General features: G+C 48.0%; 1 protein-coding gene across 1 annotated transcript; it reads left to right on the top strand.

The window, feature by feature from the left end:
- Positions 1-225: 225 nt before the first annotated feature.
- Positions 226-5,267, top strand: Zfp36l1 (zinc finger protein 36, C3H type-like 1). Its single transcript, NM_017172.3, is given in 2 exon segments — positions 226-395; positions 2,698-5,267. Coding segments are annotated over 2 exon segments (1,017 nt in total). The 5' UTR covers positions 226-338; the 3' UTR covers positions 3,658-5,267.
- Positions 5,268-17,576: the final 12,309 nt, after the last annotated feature.

Below are 17,576 nucleotides of genomic sequence, written 5' to 3'. Positions count from 1 at the left end.
CTCCCTCCCCCTTCTTCCTTTTGAAAGTTTCTTTCCTCCCTCCCTCCCCCTCCCTCCCTCTTGACCGCATGGCTGATTCAACCTCGGTGTCAATCAACTTTTTTTCCACCTCCTCTTCTTCATTTAAATAAGTTTAAAGCTCCTCCTTCCACCCTCCCAACCCTCATATCTTATAAATTGGGCTTTGCTCGCCGCAGCCCGGGAGAGTCAGAAAGGCGAGGGGCGCCGGGAGCAGGCGTGTGGGACTCCTGACCGGAGAGCCGGAGGCTGCGCCTTCCCCGCACCGGGACCTTCACGACACAACAGATCCTAGTCCTTGCCCCGTGCGAACGCCCACGATGACCACCACCCTCGTGTCCGCCACCATTTTCGACTTGAGCGAAGTTTTATGCAAGGTAAAGTAGGGCGGAGCGTTGGCTTTTTGAAAGTTTCTCTTGGGCTTAAAGAAACTAAAAGTTTGGGTCTGGGGAAACAGCGTAGAGGGAGTGAAGGACTCATTGCTTGTGTTTCCCTCCATGGTGAAGGAATTTGGTCATGTCGTCCTCACTCCCAAGTTTCAGGTCCCAGGTGAAGTTCTATATGAATTCGGGGAGCAAAGTTCTGGGCGACTGCTCCAGTTTGCGGGGCAAGGAAGTGCGGAACAGTGGTTAGGATTGGGACAAATTTTGAAGGGTTCTTTTCTGCATGGTGCACCGCTGGAGCTGGGGTAAGCGGATGGGTTCGGCTTCACGGTGTGCACTCTGGGTTTTCTGTGCCCGCTGGAGGTGTTCGAGGTTACTCAACACCTTTTGCTAGCCTGTGGCGTAGGGGTCTCTAGGAAAAACCAAGACTTAGGGCGGTATGTGACTGGGAGAATTTTCTTGTCTGCTTTGGGAGGCTAATAGGTAATGCGGCGAAGAAAAAAGACCAACTTAAGGTTCAAAAAGATGTAGGCAAAGTGACTCTGTAGTGGAGTTTGTCCGCCCCAGCTGAACTAGGCTTCCTCCGCGAGAGCTGGTCGATCATGCTGCAAACTTTGGGCTGAAAGTGTTTGCTTACCTGTGTGTGAGGCACTACGGTTCGTTGACTAAGGAATAGGGGAACAAAATGCTGCCAGACCTCAAGTTCCCGCCAGTTAGGATTTAAGAGGGCCAAAATGGGGTAGTTTGCCAGTCAGGTTTTCGGAAAGCAAAACAAAACACAAACTTTTAAAACCGTAATGTTCCAAGAGTGCGGTTGAAATGTTCAACTCTGTGGATGTTGTTAATTTTTTACCCACTCTACATCCCCCAACCCCCCAATTTGAAAGGCTGAAGCTGCTAGGCTACTTTTAATTGCTGAACTGTTTTTGCCTTCCCTTAAACACGTCGGGTCATGTTGCTCTCTTCCTAGCTTGCTGCTCCTGTCGATGCAGCTGCCAAGGCCCCAGGGCTGCAGGGTTGGGGTGCAGGGCCTTGCCGGAGCAGTAGAGCAACATCAAAACTTTGCATTTTCGGCTTCTTTCCCTCCCTGCGTTTTTCCAAGTCTGTTTGCCCCGGCGGCTGCCTGAGCTAGGCAACTCCATCCTTCTCGTCCCTGCTGCCCGCTCTTTGATCTATTTCTCTTTCTTTTGCCCCCTCCCCCCGCAGGACTTTTTAAATGAACCTCATTGTTGGGAACCGGCTCTCCTCTGGGTTCCTGTAATCCGCTCGGTGGGGTGGTTGCGGTTACAGGGTTACCGATTCCCGATCCCCTGCTGCTGATCCTAAGGGACTAACTTTAGAATTTGCACAATGACACACACCCACATGTGTCAGGGGCCTGGAGATAACTTTCAAGTTTCCTACCCCCACTCTTTCTAAATCTTAGGTCGTTTGAGCAGGTGACTAGGGTTTGTCCTGTCCCTGCTCACCTCCCCCAACCCCTTCAACACACACAATTGACTGAGTCGTGGAGTGTGTGTGTGCTGGTACGTTCTCATCTGCACTTTGGTTCAAGATTAAACACTGGAGCTCTTATCCAGACCTCTCTTGCAGCCAGGAGACCAAGTGCAAAGGCATCTTTCCAGTGAAAGGGGGTGGGGAATGCTGGGAGTTGTCCCTCCCAGGGTCTGGGGTACCCTTCCTGAAGCTTGGGGGCCATGCATTTGTGTTTTCAGACACCATATAGCCTTCTCCCCACATCCCAGACTAGGCCCTTCCGAAAGGAAGGAAAAAGTGCAGTTTGAAGACCTGTTGCCAAAGGAAGGGTACATTTGTGGAAGAGGAAATGGAGTGTGGGGCTAGATTTTATGTGTGTGGGGGTGGGGGGAGGGGATGGCGGGTAAGCAGGGACTGATTGAGAGAGGATTTGGCTCTGGTGCTTAGTCTTCTAAACTTCTAAACCTGGTTTACCTGATTCTGTTAGGGGAAGAAAAGTTAGAGGGGACTGTCTTGTGTGAAAGATTCTGAGTTAAGGAATGTTTGAACCAGGGCCTGGATTTTCGAGTGAAAAAATTGGCTTTGGGGGTCAAGCTGCGTATCGGGTCAGCATGGAGCAGGTTGAATACGTAACTTTTTTTCTTCCACACAGGGCAGGGTTTTGTAGTTTCTTATGAGCAGTGCCAAAATAAACCCCAGGTGGCTCCTTTTAGAGAGACAGGCCTATCAGATGAAAGGTGCTGTCCTTTGTGGACACCATGCCCTGACCTCGTGGATGTCCTCAGTCACTCACCGGTCCTTTTCTCCCCCCTCCCTCCAGGGTAACAAGATGCTCAACTACAGCACTCCCAGTGCTGGGGGCTGCCTGCTGGACAGGAAGGCAGTGGGCACCCCTGCTGGCGGGGGCTTCCCTCGGAGGCACTCGGTCACTCTGCCCAGCTCCAAGTTCCATCAGAACCAGCTTCTCAGCAGTCTTAAGGGTGAGCCGGCCCCGACCCTGAGCTCACGCGACAGCCGCTTTCGAGACCGCTCTTTCTCCGAAGGGGGCGAGCGGCTGCTGCCCACTCAGAAGCAGCCTGGGAGCGGCCAGGTCAACTCCAGCCGCTACAAAACGGAGCTGTGCCGCCCCTTCGAAGAAAACGGTGCCTGTAAGTACGGGGACAAGTGCCAGTTCGCGCACGGCATCCACGAGCTCCGCAGCCTGACCCGCCACCCCAAGTACAAGACGGAGCTGTGCCGCACCTTCCACACCATCGGCTTTTGCCCTTATGGGCCCCGCTGCCACTTCATTCACAACGCCGAGGAGCGACGCGCCCTGGCGGGGGGCCGGGACCTCTCCGCTGACCGTCCCCGCCTCCAGCATAGCTTTAGCTTTGCTGGGTTTCCCAGTGCCGCTGCCACCGCCGCTGCCACGGGGCTGCTGGACAGCCCCACGTCCATCACCCCACCCCCCATCCTGAGCGCCGATGACCTCTTGGGCTCACCTACCCTGCCCGATGGCACCAATAACCCCTTCGCCTTTTCCAGCCAGGAGCTGGCGAGCCTCTTTGCTCCTAGCATGGGGCTGCCCGGGGGAGGCTCCCCCACCACCTTCCTCTTCCGGCCTATGTCCGAATCCCCTCACATGTTTGACTCTCCCCCCAGCCCTCAGGATTCTCTCTCGGACCATGAGGGCTACCTGAGCAGCTCCAGCAGCAGCCACAGTGGCTCAGACTCCCCTACCTTGGACAACTCAAGACGCCTGCCCATTTTCAGCAGACTCTCCATCTCAGATGACTAAGCCAGGGTAGGGAGGGACCCCCTGCCTCCTTCACCTCTCCACCCTGCACCCCATCCCATACCTTCACCTCCCCACCCCCTAACTTTCCTTCAAACCCTACATTCATACATTTAAGCTCAACCCCTTTCCCAGAACCTTGGTATGTTACCCTTCCCCCAACATAAGGACAAGTCAATTTGTTGGTAGCTTCTGGCTTGAAAACCCCCTCCCTCCATTTCATAGCCCACTTAACCACGCATAACAGAGTCCCATCTTTGTCAGTAGATGCCTTTTTTTTCGGCTTAAGCCTTAAGTGCCAAATCACAAAAGAAAAAAAGCAGTAACCGTTTACAGAAGCAACTTAGTGCCTTGTAATCTAACTTTGTCACTGTGACTACATTACCTCTTCAACGCCAGGGGGCACCCGTGGGCCTCCCAGAGCCTCTGCCCGTGGGGTTTGGGGGCGGGGGAGCGGTGACCCGCAACCAGCAGCTCCCTCAGCTGGCCACACAAGTGCACCTTCCTTTCAGTCTCCCGCACATTCTTCCTCTTCCTTGTAGATACTTGCCTCCCTCAGAGAATTGTTGCTGGACTTGGGGGGGGGCGGGGGTTTGGGTGGGTGGGGACCTATTTTGACATTCAAAACCTTTTTTTTTCCCAGCTCGAACCCCTGTTGACTAATCTTGCCTGGGTTTGTGTAGGTCTCCAGGGACAAAGGTTGAACAAGTTGGACGAAGGTTTTGACATAAGTGGGACTTTGTGATTTAATTTCTTTTTTTTCTTTTTCTTTCTTTTTTTTTTAAGTGGGGAGGAAGGGGAAACTAGATGGACTATGAGAGACTTGATTTTGGTGCTAAAGTTCCCCAATTCATATGTGACATCTTAAAAATGACAACAAATGAGAGAAAAGCTAAAAAAAAAAAAAAAAAAAAAAAGAAGAAAACCATGTAAGGGGTGAGCAGTAATGGTATTCATTCCACATACAATATCTGTGTAAAACAATTTCCTGTAGACGTAGCTTTAATGGATTTTGCTCTAGAATACCTTAGGTCTACCTTAGAGCCCTCACGCCATGCTTTTGTCCCTGGGTTTAAACTTCATCTAACTTTCAGAAATTGGAGAGCAAAAATGTTGCTTTATCACTGCACATCAATATAAAAAAGCTTATTTAACTTATCAAGACGTATTTATTGCCAAACTATGCTTTTTTTTTGTTAATTTTGTTCATATTTATCGGGATGACAAATCCATAGAATATATTCTTTTATGTTAAATTATGATCTTCATATTAATCTTAAAATTTTGTGACGTGTCTTTCCTTTTTTTTTTCCACAGTTTTAATATATTATTCTTCAACAACATTTTTGTAACTTTACACTTTTTTTTGGTTATTTTATTTTAAAAAAATGAAAAATTAATTTAAAAAAAATGCAAAAAACTGTTGGATTATTTATTTTAGAAATTCTCCCCTTTGTGTTGGACTGCAAATTGAGTTTCTTTCTCCTTAGGCCTTTCACAGGTAGGACTGAGAATGTATAAGTTCTGTGACAGTACAGAAGGAAAACCACCATTTATGTATAGCTTCTAAAAGGGAAAACAAAAAAAAAAAGAGAGAGAGAGAAAAACCCTTTGAATTCCATGTGCCCATCTCAAGACATTCCGCTTGCAGATTTGAGGTTCTGGACTCCAGGTTGGAGTTTTCCGATGTTGATGTAAACAACTGGCACACACATAAAGATGAATGTAATTATTATTCCTCTTGCTGGTCACTACCGTCGCTTTCTATTTCTCTTTCTTTGTGTGAATTTATTTAAAAGAAAAAAAAACTTTTTGTAACGACTATTTGCAGTTTAAAAATCAATAAACCCCGTTTTTTCAAGAAATGATTTGTCTATAGGTGTTTTTCCTCGTGGGTGGGTCTGATGCTCCTTGGGGCATCGAGGAGGCTGGTCTTTCATCCTTAAAGCTTAAACCCATAGCTTTGGATGTTGATGCGTTAAGTTCCGCTCAGCTTGGGTGGGGTGGAGGGAGGTCCTGGGTAACCTGTGTGTCCTTGGTTGCTTTAGGGAGCTATAGCAGGCACATCCAGGTTTCCCACTGGGGACTTCCTTTGGGGGGGTATGGTCAGGGTGCTACTGAGAAAGGTATAGCCCATGCTGGGCTGACTGGCCTGGATCGAATGCTTCAAGCTCTCATAGGTATTGGTCTCACAGGCACTAACCAAGGCAAGGTCCTAGCGTCTACTTCCCTGAACGGGTATGGGAGGAACCACCAGGATGGGAAAGGACTGTCTGCACCCGGACTGTAAAGGGAAGATGGAGATTAACATAGACTAAGAGGAAATCAATAGTTCCCATCACAGTAGCTGCTATACCTCAGGTGCCATGAAAAATAGGGAGGTGGTAGGGTCTCCTTGGTCAGAAATTCAGCCAGGCCAGTTGTGGCACATTACAAGATTTGCTGAAGGAGGCTGAGGCAGGAGGATCATGAGACATCCAGCCAAGATCAGGGAGCCACTGCAAAGTGATCCCCCCTCCCCCTGTCTTTGTTCTTCTGAGACAGAGTTTCTCTGTGCAGTCCTGGCTGTCCTGGAATTTTGTAGACCAGGCTGGCCTCAAACTTAAGAGATCCGCCTGCCTCTGCCTCCCGAGTACTGGGATCAAAGGCTGTGGCCTCAGTGCCCTGCTGGAAAGTGATTCTTATGAGAAAGGAGGGTCTGGGAGAATTTGAGTCTTGGGGAGAGCAGAGATAATATTTGAGCCCCTGGCTTCTTGCACTTAGCAAGTTTTAAGGGTTGAGCCATCTCCTCTACACTACTGGCCTCCATAGCTAGATCTGCTGCAGACACTGTCCAATACTGAATGGATTACCAGTATTCTCTGGACACGTCCCTATCCAGAAGTTATCCAGGTTACCAAGTTACCTTTTGGCAGGGGTGTGAGGTAGAAATATGGGGACTATTTTCTTTTCCAGGGCAGGGGCTGATTGGTACAGGAAGAAAAGAGGCAGCCCTCTTGCTTGGGGCCTGGATGAACCCAGGCTTCTCATTCCTTAAGAGGGGAAATTGTGTGTGTGTGTGTGTGTGTGTGTGTGTGTGTGTGTGTGTGTGTGTGTTTGAATGGGTAGTGATGACCTTCCATTCTGATTAAAAGCAAAGACAATTAGTTAACCACCTTGAACTCATTCTCTGTAGCTAGAGAGCCTGTGGTGGACATCTAATTCCTTCTTTCATGACATCATAAGTAGGGTGCAGAGGGCACTTGCAGCCACCCTGATTATCCTCCTCTGGAGTCAGTCTCTGGAGTTAAATAACAAGGAAATGCATTGAATCCAGAAGGCCCTAGAAGGGTGGAAGGCAAAGGGAGCCTGGGGAAGCTGGCTGTTTGCAGACCCTAATTCCAAACCCTAAGTGTTTCCACGAGGAACCCAAGGCTTTAATTTGTCCAGGCCAATAGCTTGATTTCCTACCATCTAGAACTGAACTGGAAGAGATGAGCCTGAAACTACTTAGGAAAGGAAGCAACAGCTGTTCAGCCCCAGTGTTTCCCAGGTGTATTAGAACGGGCCTTGGCAGGGGCCCTCAGCACTAGGCCCCCAGAACATCAGGAAATGTGGTTTCACAGATGGCGGGGGTTAAACCCTGCAGTGGGAGCTGAAAGTAAGGTCCACACAAGGATCTGTGTCCCTGAAGACTAGCTCCTGCTCTGATTGCCCGGGTACAGATCCTACCCCTGCCCAGGATCTGGGTTATCTCCAGCTTATACAAGATCTCCTTTGTGTGGGCAAGGCCTCAGGGTTGCTGTCTCTACCAGCTTTCCTCTGGAGCAGCTCAAAGCAACGAGCTGTTTGGGCTACTGACCTCTCCTCCTTCTTCTCCTTCCCCTTCTCCTTCTCCTTCTCTTCTCCTCCTCTTCCTCCTTCTCCTTCTCTTCCTCCTCCTCCTCCTTCTCCTTCTCTTCCTCCTCCTTCTCTTCTCCTTTTCCTTCTTCTCCTTCTCCTCCTTCTCCTCTTCTTCTTCCTCTTCCTCCTCCTCTTCCTTTTCTTCTTCTTCCTCCTTCCTTCTCCCTCTCCTCCTCCTCTTTCTCTTCAATAAGGTCTTACTATGTAACTTTAGCTAACCTGTAACTCACTATGTAGATCAGGATGACCTTTCCCGGTCTTGATTCCTCATTATCAGAAGGAAGGTAGAGGCCTATTGGGCTTCAGAAATGTAATTGGATCACAAATCCCTGGCACTTTAGTAGATAGTTTTGTGTGTTTGTGTGTTTGTTTGTGTGTTTGTGTGTGTGTGTGAGTGTGTGTGTGTGTGAGAGAGAGAGAGACAGAGACAGAGACAAAGAGAGACAGAGAGTGCGAGCAGAAGAATGTTTCTTTTTTATTTAAGGTGTATGAGTGCATGAGTGCCACAGTGTGCATGTGGACCTCAGAGGACAACTTGCAGGAGCTGGTTCTTTCCTTCCACTGTGTGGGTGGGTCCTTCAGGCTTAGCCACAAGACCCTTTGCCCACTGAGCCATCTTAGCAAGCCAAACCACCTGTCTTAAGGGTGACTGGCGATTAAGGGGACACACAGTAGCAGCAGCTTTCATGGATACCAGGCAGTATTTTTAGGACCTTAGTGTCAGATGCTCACACTGATGGCACGGAGGAAGTTCCACAGAGTCCCAGTGACATTTCATGACTGTGATAAAAGACCCTGACAGAGAGGTGATTTAGGGAGCAAGAGTTTGTCTTAGCTCACAGTTCCAGGTTGTAATCCATCACAGCAGGGAAACCAAGACAGCAAGAATTTAGGACCTAGTGAAAGTACAGCCAAGAACAGAGAGAGATGAATGCATACGTGTTTAATGTTCAGCTAGCATTCTCTACTGTTGCACTGTCCAGGATTCCCAACCAGGGAATGACGCCTCTCGATGTCTGCCTGGGTCTTCTGGTGTCAGTTAAGGCCATCTAGACAGTCCCTCACAGGACACCTGTGGGCCAAGCCATCTAGACAATCTCCGTCTCCGAGACTCCTCTCCTCTGGGGTTCTAGGTTGTATCAAGTTGACAATTAAACTGACCGTCACATACAGCATTTTGCATGGGAGAAGTGAGAAGGTCTCCGGACCCGAACTCAGGCTCATTAGCAATGTCATGGCATTTTATCACTGTCCTGTGGAATGTCATAGGCTGCTGCACTGAAGTCACTGGGCACAGTCCCTGGCATGAAGTAATGACAGATGACCAGGGTCAGTTCCTGTCTCCCTCACCCTTGGTGGTGAGCTGCAGAAGCCGAGAGGCACTGGCTGGATTGGATGACTCTGCACACACCTTCCCCCAGGGTCATGAGCTCATGGCCCATGAAACTCTGGATTGGCATGTTTGGAGAAGGGTGCTGGGAGGAGGGAACAGGCCATCCCCTTGGACTTTCCCCTTTCTACCTGCTGTGAGGTGGCTTCTGTTAATGATCAACAGACCAAAGGGTGCCCTGGGTGTCTCAGGGAGTTGGCTCTGAGCCCTTCTTCCCTCAGGGTCTCCCACCCCTGCACGTAGCCAAGCATTTAATCATGTCTGGCTGGCCTGACTGGAATGCTACCTGAGTTCAGGGGGTGAGGTGGCAGGGAGGTCAGCAAGGCTCCTGTTGCCTGCTGGGCTGCCTTGCAGATGGTCCCCGGCTGAGGCCTGCAGGTACAGAGAGCTGGGAACAGGGCAAACACCTTGGCCTGTTCTTGAGGTCAGGTTAGCTCTGAGGCCTCCACTCTTTGATGGGTAATGCTTGGGTAAGAGACACCTGGCCTGAAGGCCTGCATTGCTCTTTGGAGGAGTCCCAAATGGGAACAACTGAGCTCCTATCTGAGAAACTAGTTTGGGGGAGCAGAGCAAGGGGTTGCTTGGGAGTTGTTGCTGATCAGTGGAGGAGGGTATCTCTTCCTTGTGTAGCTTGTTTGTACTTGTTGTGAAATGTTGGCAAAGCGTTGGTCTCAAGGTACAGGGCTATGAGTGACGGCCATACCTGTACTATCCTATCAGCTGGTCGTGCAACAAAAATAAATATTGGCAATTGCCAAACCTAGTGTCGTTTTCTTTCTACCTGGACCTGGATATCTCTCTCTCTCTCTCTCTCTCTCTCTCTCTCTCTCTCTCTGTGTGTGTGTGTGTGTGTGTGTGTGTGTGTGTGTGTGTGTGTGTGTGTTTTAAGCCAGGGTTTCTCTCTGTTACCCTGGCTGCCTTGGAACTTGCTCTATAGACCAGGCGGGCCTTGTACTCAGAGATCTGCCTGCTTCTGCCTCCCAAGTGCTGGGATTAAAGGTCTGTGTCACCACGGCCCCTGGATCTATCTTTTTCTTCCAGATATATCTTAGGGGGCAAGAGCATGATCACAGGGGGCAGGTTTCATTTCTTCTATTCCCGGAACAGCAAGTGGGGAAGGAGCTGTTTCTGGAGTCAAAGGAACCTGGGTTCAAGATACTCTTCAGCCTCAGGACCAGTCTGTAGCCTTAAGCCACAAAGTTAGAAAGCAGTTTAGGGCCCAGTTTGCTACATGTTTGAGGTCAGCATAGGCTGCAAGAGACCCCAAGTTAAAAAAGGAAGGAAAGGTGCATACAGTATGAGTTCATTTGTAAGGAGTTGGAGACTGGGCAAAAGGGGTCTATGATAAGACAGTAAAATCCATTGAGCTGTTCTGAAGACATGAGTACTTTATCGTATTTAAATTATACATCAAAACAAAAAAGGGGCTAGAGTTATAGCTCCGAGGTTAAGAGCACTGTCTGTTCATACAGAGGACCTAGACTCAATTCCCAGCACCCTCATAGTGGCTCACAACCATCTGTAAGTCAAGTTCTGGGGGATCCAACAGATATGCACACAGTTTACATACGTGCATGTAGGCAAAAATCTTCATGCACATAAAGTAAAATAAATCTAAAAAACGTTGTAATTCAAAACAAAAATCCTGTAAGTTTGATCTGAGTGCTAAATAGTATGCATAAGTAAGTAAATGAATGAATGAATAAATAAATAGTTTCAGTACCGGGCTATAGGAAACTAATAAATTGTGGGTATTTTTGTAACAGCAACAGCTACAAGATGTTGGTAGCTCTGTGATCCCCCTTTTATGGGAGAAAGAAATGGGCTCAGAGTAGGAGAGTGACCTGGCTGAGGAGGGAGTTTGAAATACCCGACTGTCACGTGTTGCTTCTATAGGAACGTTGACAGTAATGTGGGGGCATGGAAGTGGACTAATTAGTAAATGCAGCCATCCACAACAGAAATTAATTTTCCCCTTGGCAGATTTAAAATAAATCTCCTGTAGGTACTTGGTACCTCTCATGATTCATAGGAAGGGCAAAAGGAGGCCATGCTAGGACTGACGAGAGGAGAGCTTTGGTTCGTGGGTGAGCCAGCATTGAGAAGCCATGGTCCTAAAGATTGTCCATATGGGCTGCTCACCCACAGGGCTTGACCACTCCTTCTCCAGGACTGATGAGGCTGTAGTGCCTTAGGAGTCTGGTGTAGGTGAGACTTGGACCTGTCTTCCCTGGCCCTCGGGATTAAAGGTACACGGAAACCTCCTCATCCCATCTGATCTCCCTCTGAAATTATTAAATAACTATTTCCACCCTCTGCAGCTAGACCCCGAGACAGATGTTGGCTTAGCTGCTAGACCTAGCCGCTGTAGGGCTCAGGAATGGCTGTTAGGGGGCCTTCTGTGGAGTGTGTCACAAAGCTCAACCTTAGTCCTTGGGGAGGGGTCTGAGGCCTGGGGAGAAAGAGCAGAGAAGAATATAAGGCATCCCCACGTGGGGTTTTGCTGAGCTAGTGGCTCCTTAAATCTTCTACTGTGGGCATCCAACTTGTCTTACCCTCATTCCACGGTACCAAGCAGTCCTGAATTTGTGACTTTGCCGATGGCCTCATCTCTCTGAGTTGGGAAGCATGGTCACCTTGGCCACATGACAGGATGGTAATGTGGGGCAGATAGGAGGGAGGAAGGCACTCTGGAAAGGGCCCTGTACAGAGGTGAATGTGATGTAGGGGCTTATACAGTGCCTCTGTTAGGGATGCCTGAGAGTCAGAACCTGGCCCACCCACTAGACTCCCCGCAGCAGGCTCACAGGTGGTGTGTGTGCTGTAGAAGACTCTTTAAAATTCACATACTTAAAGTAACAGGAGCCAGCACTGTGGAGACCCCACGCCGGTTCCTTATGTGATTATATGTGATGGTATCTTTAAATACTATTATCATTTGTCCCATTTACAGATCGGGGAAAGTCAGAGAGATCACTATTCCTGATCACACATTTATATGCCACCAGTCTGTCAACACCCCAGCTCTCAGTCCCCACATGGTGAGGAGACAGATGTCAAGTGGCTGCACTCTTCCCTAGGGACCGACCCGCGGTTATGGAGTCTCTCAACTCATCCATTCCTGATCTCTCCATCTCATCTGATTACTCTCTCCAGCCCAGGAGGGTGTGCAGTGAGGAGAAGTTGGCCTTGATTTCAGTTTCTTTGGCAAACGAGGAAACCGAGGTGTGACAGAGTGATGGCCTCTGTGTTAGGCTGAGTCTCAGGTGCAGTGGTCCACAGAGAGCTAAGCCCATGTCTCAGATGAGCTGAGGCATGGCTGGTCTGGGTGTGTGTCACATTTTCTTTCTCAGGGGGATGTTGGTTCAAGAGGCAGAACAAGATTCAGCTGATTCCTCTCACCAGCCACCAGTGTTGTGGCCTCTCTGAACCTCAAGGCCTCCCCTGATGGAGCTAATGTCTTCTTTGCTGGTGCCCTTCTGAAAGATAGGGTGCATAACTAATTTTTAAAAATCCTTTATTTTAGGGGCTGGGGATTTAGCTCAGTGGTAGAGCGCTTACCTAGGAAGCTCAAGGCCCTGGGTTCGGTCCCCAGCTCCGAAAAAAAAAATCCTTTATTTTTACTTTACGTGCATCCGTGTTTTGCTCCATGCATGTCTGTGTGACGGTATAGGTCCCCTGGAACTGGAGTTACAGACGGTTGTGAGCTGCCACGTGGGTGCTACAACTGAACCTGGGTCCTCTGGAAGAGCAGCCAGTGCTCTTAACCACTGAGCCATCTCTCCAGCCCCTATGCTTTATAATTGTTAAGCTGTATTCCCATAGTCCTCCTCCACCAAACGTTGTTCTTAGAGTAAGGGTGACAGGGGGAGAAAGGTCAGGTTCTTAGGGTTCCTTCCGACAGCACCGCTCAGGGAGAGAAGATGAAGGAGGTCCTACGGAATCAGCGTAGCCGCCACTGACATGGCTCAGGGCTCCCTCACACCCCACCCCCATGGCTGCTAGCTGGGGCGGGGATGACAGGACTCTCTGACTTGGTAATTGATGAAAGAAGTCCTGTTTCCTGGAGCCACTTTCTTCCTTTTTTTTCTCGAGTGAGCTGTGATCGGAGGTAGGGGGACAAGCACAGCGGTTGCTAGGTCAGACTGATGGACTCAGGTAAAAGTCACTGATGGACTCAGGTAAAAGTCGAAATATGGGGTTGGGGATTTAGCTCAGCGGTAGAGCACTTGCCTAGCAAGCGCAAGGCCCTGGGTTCGGTCCCCAGCTCCGGAAAAAAAAAGTCGAAATATTTTTGGTATCTGGATGGCCTTTGACCCTTGCTTCTCTCTCACATCCTACAGCATCTTCCAGTGGGGTTGGGAGCAAAAACTGCCTCCTGTCTCACTGCAGATGGCACCCACGACAGAAATAAGGCACATCGAATAGTCACAGGGATCCCTTGGGGAAGTAGTGGATGTTCTAGGAAGGTTTATACTGTTTTGTTCCCTAGGAGAAGTGGTCAGAAACTAGGCTTTCTCTTAATATGCATGCACTAAATAGCCCTGGAGAGTTGGAGACCCGCCCTGGAGAGAGGCAAACATGGGGTCTACGGTGGTATAGCTACTGAACCATTCACGCCCTGTGATGAAGGGAGCCAGACCTGTCCCAGCCTTCACTGGTTGGATCCTGGAGGAATTACTTTCTATTTCCAGACCTCTTTGTCTTTGTCTATGAAAGACTGGAGTTGAACCAAAAAAGGCCTTTTAATGATTCCATGAATATCTTAGAAAGCAAAATACACGGATTTTCCTTTTAGGAAAAGCCAAATTTCCTCCGCCCATGCTGAAGGGGGGTGTGTGTGGGAAGCCAGCTGGGTGGGAGTTATAAAACCCTGACTAGAGTTATAGGCAGAGGGGAGCTGGTGGGACCTACTGACATCAGGTGACTCACACAGTCAGGGGCTCTAAAGGTTGGCTGTGCGCACATCCTTTGAAGCAGTGATTTGAACCACTTTTATGGACTGTATGTTGACAAAGAACATGTAAGTCATCCCCTTGGCATGTTGTATTTTCCCAGACATGCCGTTTCAAACTAAAACACTGACACGCAGGGCCTTAGGTGCCTTGGCACATCCTGTCTGGGAGCTAAGCTGACTGGTTTCTCTGACATTTAAAGAATAAGTTACTAAAGGCTAAAGTCTCAGGGAGGTGGATTTCAGTTCAGTCCATGGATCTTTTTAATGAGCTGGCCATCAGAGGCAGTGAGTTTTCTCTTGACGGCGATGGTCAGACAAAAGCTAGGTGGAACGAGGCACACCAGTCCAGGTAGAGGCTCTGCAGAATGACTTCCCAATGTACACCGAAAGCAACCTCTCCTCTTCGCTGCCACATGGACTTGCTATTTTAATACTTGTAACTGCATGAAAGTGCAGGATCTTTGAGGGAGGCAGGTGTCTGGGATCCCTTACAGCTCTGCCTCCAGCGCAGATCCTCCACACACACCAAGCGAATGGCATTTTGCCCTTAGCTGAGGCTTCTCTAGGAACGGTGCTTTGCAGGGATTGGACCCTTCCACTGTCTAGCCATGGAGGTTTCAGGGAGCTGCAGGGTTCAGAAGTTCCTGAGTTGCAGAGCACGCACAAAGAATGGGGCATGAGGCCTATGGCTGGCTCTGTGTCCTTGAATGAGTCACTCAAGCCCTTTGAATCTCAACTGCTCCATTGGTGAGTAGTTATGGATTGAGTTTTCTTCCTGCCCTTTCCAGTTGGACTGCTTTATGATTCAAGCACTCTGTTTGAGCCCATTCTTCTGTTCTCACGCTGTTTGTTCAACTCTGTTTAATTGGGGGTTCTAGGCCTATTAAAACAACACGACATGAAACAAAACAAAAAACCAAGTAGCCTTGGGAAGCAAACAGTAAAAACAAGTGAAAACATATTACTGTATTCTTCATAGCAAAGTATAAGGATTATAACTAAACTTGAGGAAGTTGACTATGTTGGTTTGTTTGTTTTGAGACAGTCTCTTTACAGAGGTCTGGCTGTTCTGGAACTCACCACGTAGACCAGGCTGGCTTCAAACTCACAGAGATCTACCTGTCTCTGCCTTCTGAAATCCCGAATGCTTTGATTGACTGATAAAAACTGACTATTTAAAAAATTGACTGTTTAAAAATTAAACCCAGTTATAAATGAACAGTTAATGATTCTTCTTTCTGAGACAAGTTCTTATGTAGCCCAGGATACCCTTGAATTTGCTATGTAACCAAGGCCTCTATCTCCTGAGTGCTGGGATTATGGTGTGTACTACCACACCTGGTTTATGCTGTGCTGAGGGAGTGAACCAGGGCTTGGTGAATATTAGGCAATCATCCTACCTAGCTTGTATCCCCAGCCCAACAGATTTGTTGAAACTGATATATGATTGTCACTTAGCAGAACGCTGATCTGCAACGAAGGTAATACACTCCCTCATAACTCTCAGAGACTGCTTCTAGGACCTGTGTGTGTGTACCAAAATCTGAAGATGCTCAAGTCATGTATATGAACATGTATATGTGCACGGTTGGTGCACATAGCATACAGCCTCCTCTTACAGATTTTTATTGATTCATTCCTTTTTTTCTTTTTCTTTTCTTGTTTTTTCCTTCTTCCCTTTCCTTCTTTCTTTCTTTCTTTCTTTCTTTCTTTCTTTCTTTCTTTCTTTCTTTCTTTCTTTCTTTCTGTGGTACAGGGGATTGACCTTGGAAATACTTCCTTGTGCGTGCTAGGCAAGCATTTGGCCACTGGCTGACCTCTATTTCCAGCCTTCTCGTTCATACTTTAAATCGTCTCGAGATGACTTATAATTCCAAATACAACACACATGCTAAGTAAATAGTTGTTATACTCTGTTGCTTTGGGAGTCATGACAAAAAGAGTCTGTTCATGTTCAGTACAGACACAACTAAAAATACTTTACATACACAATTGGTTGAACCTGAGGATCTAGAACTCAGGAATATGGATAGCCTACTATATATATATATATATATATATATATATATATATGTTGGAAAAATATTTTTATATAAATGGAGTCCCCTCACCCTTTCTTCTTTCTTGGGTGCTCTAGGAGATGTGAACCTGAATGAATCCATTTTATTTTCTATGAGAAATTTCAAGTTGTGACAATATTCCGACCACTTTCTTTGCAAGGATACACTGCAGCTGGCACATGCCGATTCTGATAGGCCAAGAGGGCTCTTTTTCACTGTCAAATAACTTTTGTTGTTAAGTACGTATGCCCCTTTCCGAACACTTCCGGGATAGATCTCCATGTCTGTGTCCTAAAAGTCACTTCCCTGCCATCTACAATAACCAAGAAAGCTGAATCACTTCTGTGATGAATTAGCATATAGAAAGGTATTGCTGTTGGGTTCAATTTAATAAAGCAGGCATGTGGTTTGAAAAGGCATCCGAAGCTAGATGTGGTGGTGGATGTCTGTAATCCAAGCATTTGGTAATCTGAGGCAGGAGGATTGATGTGAGTTTGAGGCCAACCTGGACTACATCATGAGAACTATGCCAGACAGGGTTACAAAATAAGACTCTGTCTCAAAAAAAAAAAAAAAAAAAAGACAAGACGACAAAGAGAATAGTGGAGAATTTTCTTTGTCAACTGGACAGGGTGTGTTTATAAAGATGCTTCCAGAAAGGCTTTTAAGCGAGGAAGAAACCCATCCTGAATGTGGGCTGCACCATTCCTGTGGCTGAAGTTCTGGACTGAATGAAAAGGAAAAAAACGGTCTGAGCACCCGGTCTCATCCTTCTCTGCTTCCCGGCCAAGGATGTAATATGACCAGCTGTCTCACACTCCTGCCCCAACGTTACAAAGCTCTTGCCTCCATGAATAACTTCGCTCTGTGAGACACTGAACCCCCAAACCGTGAGGTAAAAATAAGAACCTCCTTCCTTAGGTTGTTTTTGCCAAGTATTTTGTCACGGTGATGGAAAAATAACTATTTTTAAAAGGCACGGAATGTGATTCTCACACCGAACAAGTTTACACTTTAGTTAGGAAGGTAAGACGCAGAATACGGTTTAGGGATCGACGTCACTGCAGTGGTAGGAGCGGAAGAAATCACAGATTGCCGGCCGCACATGCAGGAGGGCTGGGATCAGATGGGCCCTGGGCCCTCGGATGGAGATGCCCCAGCGGCCTGGAAACTCAGTGCTTTCTAAAATTCACAGCTGAAGGAGGAGATGGGTTAGTTAATCTTGGTGGGGGCTCTCTCGGGGGGCAGCTGGGGTGGCAGCCTCAGGCTGCAGTCATCTTGGAGGAGAAAGCTGTGGTTGATACTTTCTGTACATAGTTAATATCCCTACTCTGAATGGGTTGGGGGGTTGGGGGGCTGGGGGCCTGGGGGAAGATCTTATCATCCCCATGAATCTGAGACATTGGTGTCCTTGATATGGCAGGATTATACGTGCTCCCCAAAGAAACCATGAATCATCCAGACTATACCGTGTCCCTTAAATAAGATTATATAGAATGGTTCAACGTATAGGGACTTGGGGCAGTAACAAAGATAGTTCAGCTTGTGATATCCTGTTAACTGGCTGTCATCATCAGTGCCAAGGATCCTAAGTAGGCATCAGCTAGCGACCCCTCCTGACCTGGCTCTTACT

This window comes from Rattus norvegicus, chromosome 6, assembly GCF_021556685.1.
Source record: "Rattus norvegicus strain SHRSP/BbbUtx chromosome 6, alternate assembly SHRSP_T2T, whole genome shotgun sequence".
Lineage (NCBI taxonomy): Eukaryota > Metazoa > Chordata > Mammalia > Rodentia > Muridae > Rattus > Rattus norvegicus.
Note: the sequence above shows the minus strand (reverse complement) of the source record. Positions and strands in the feature narration are given on the sequence as shown.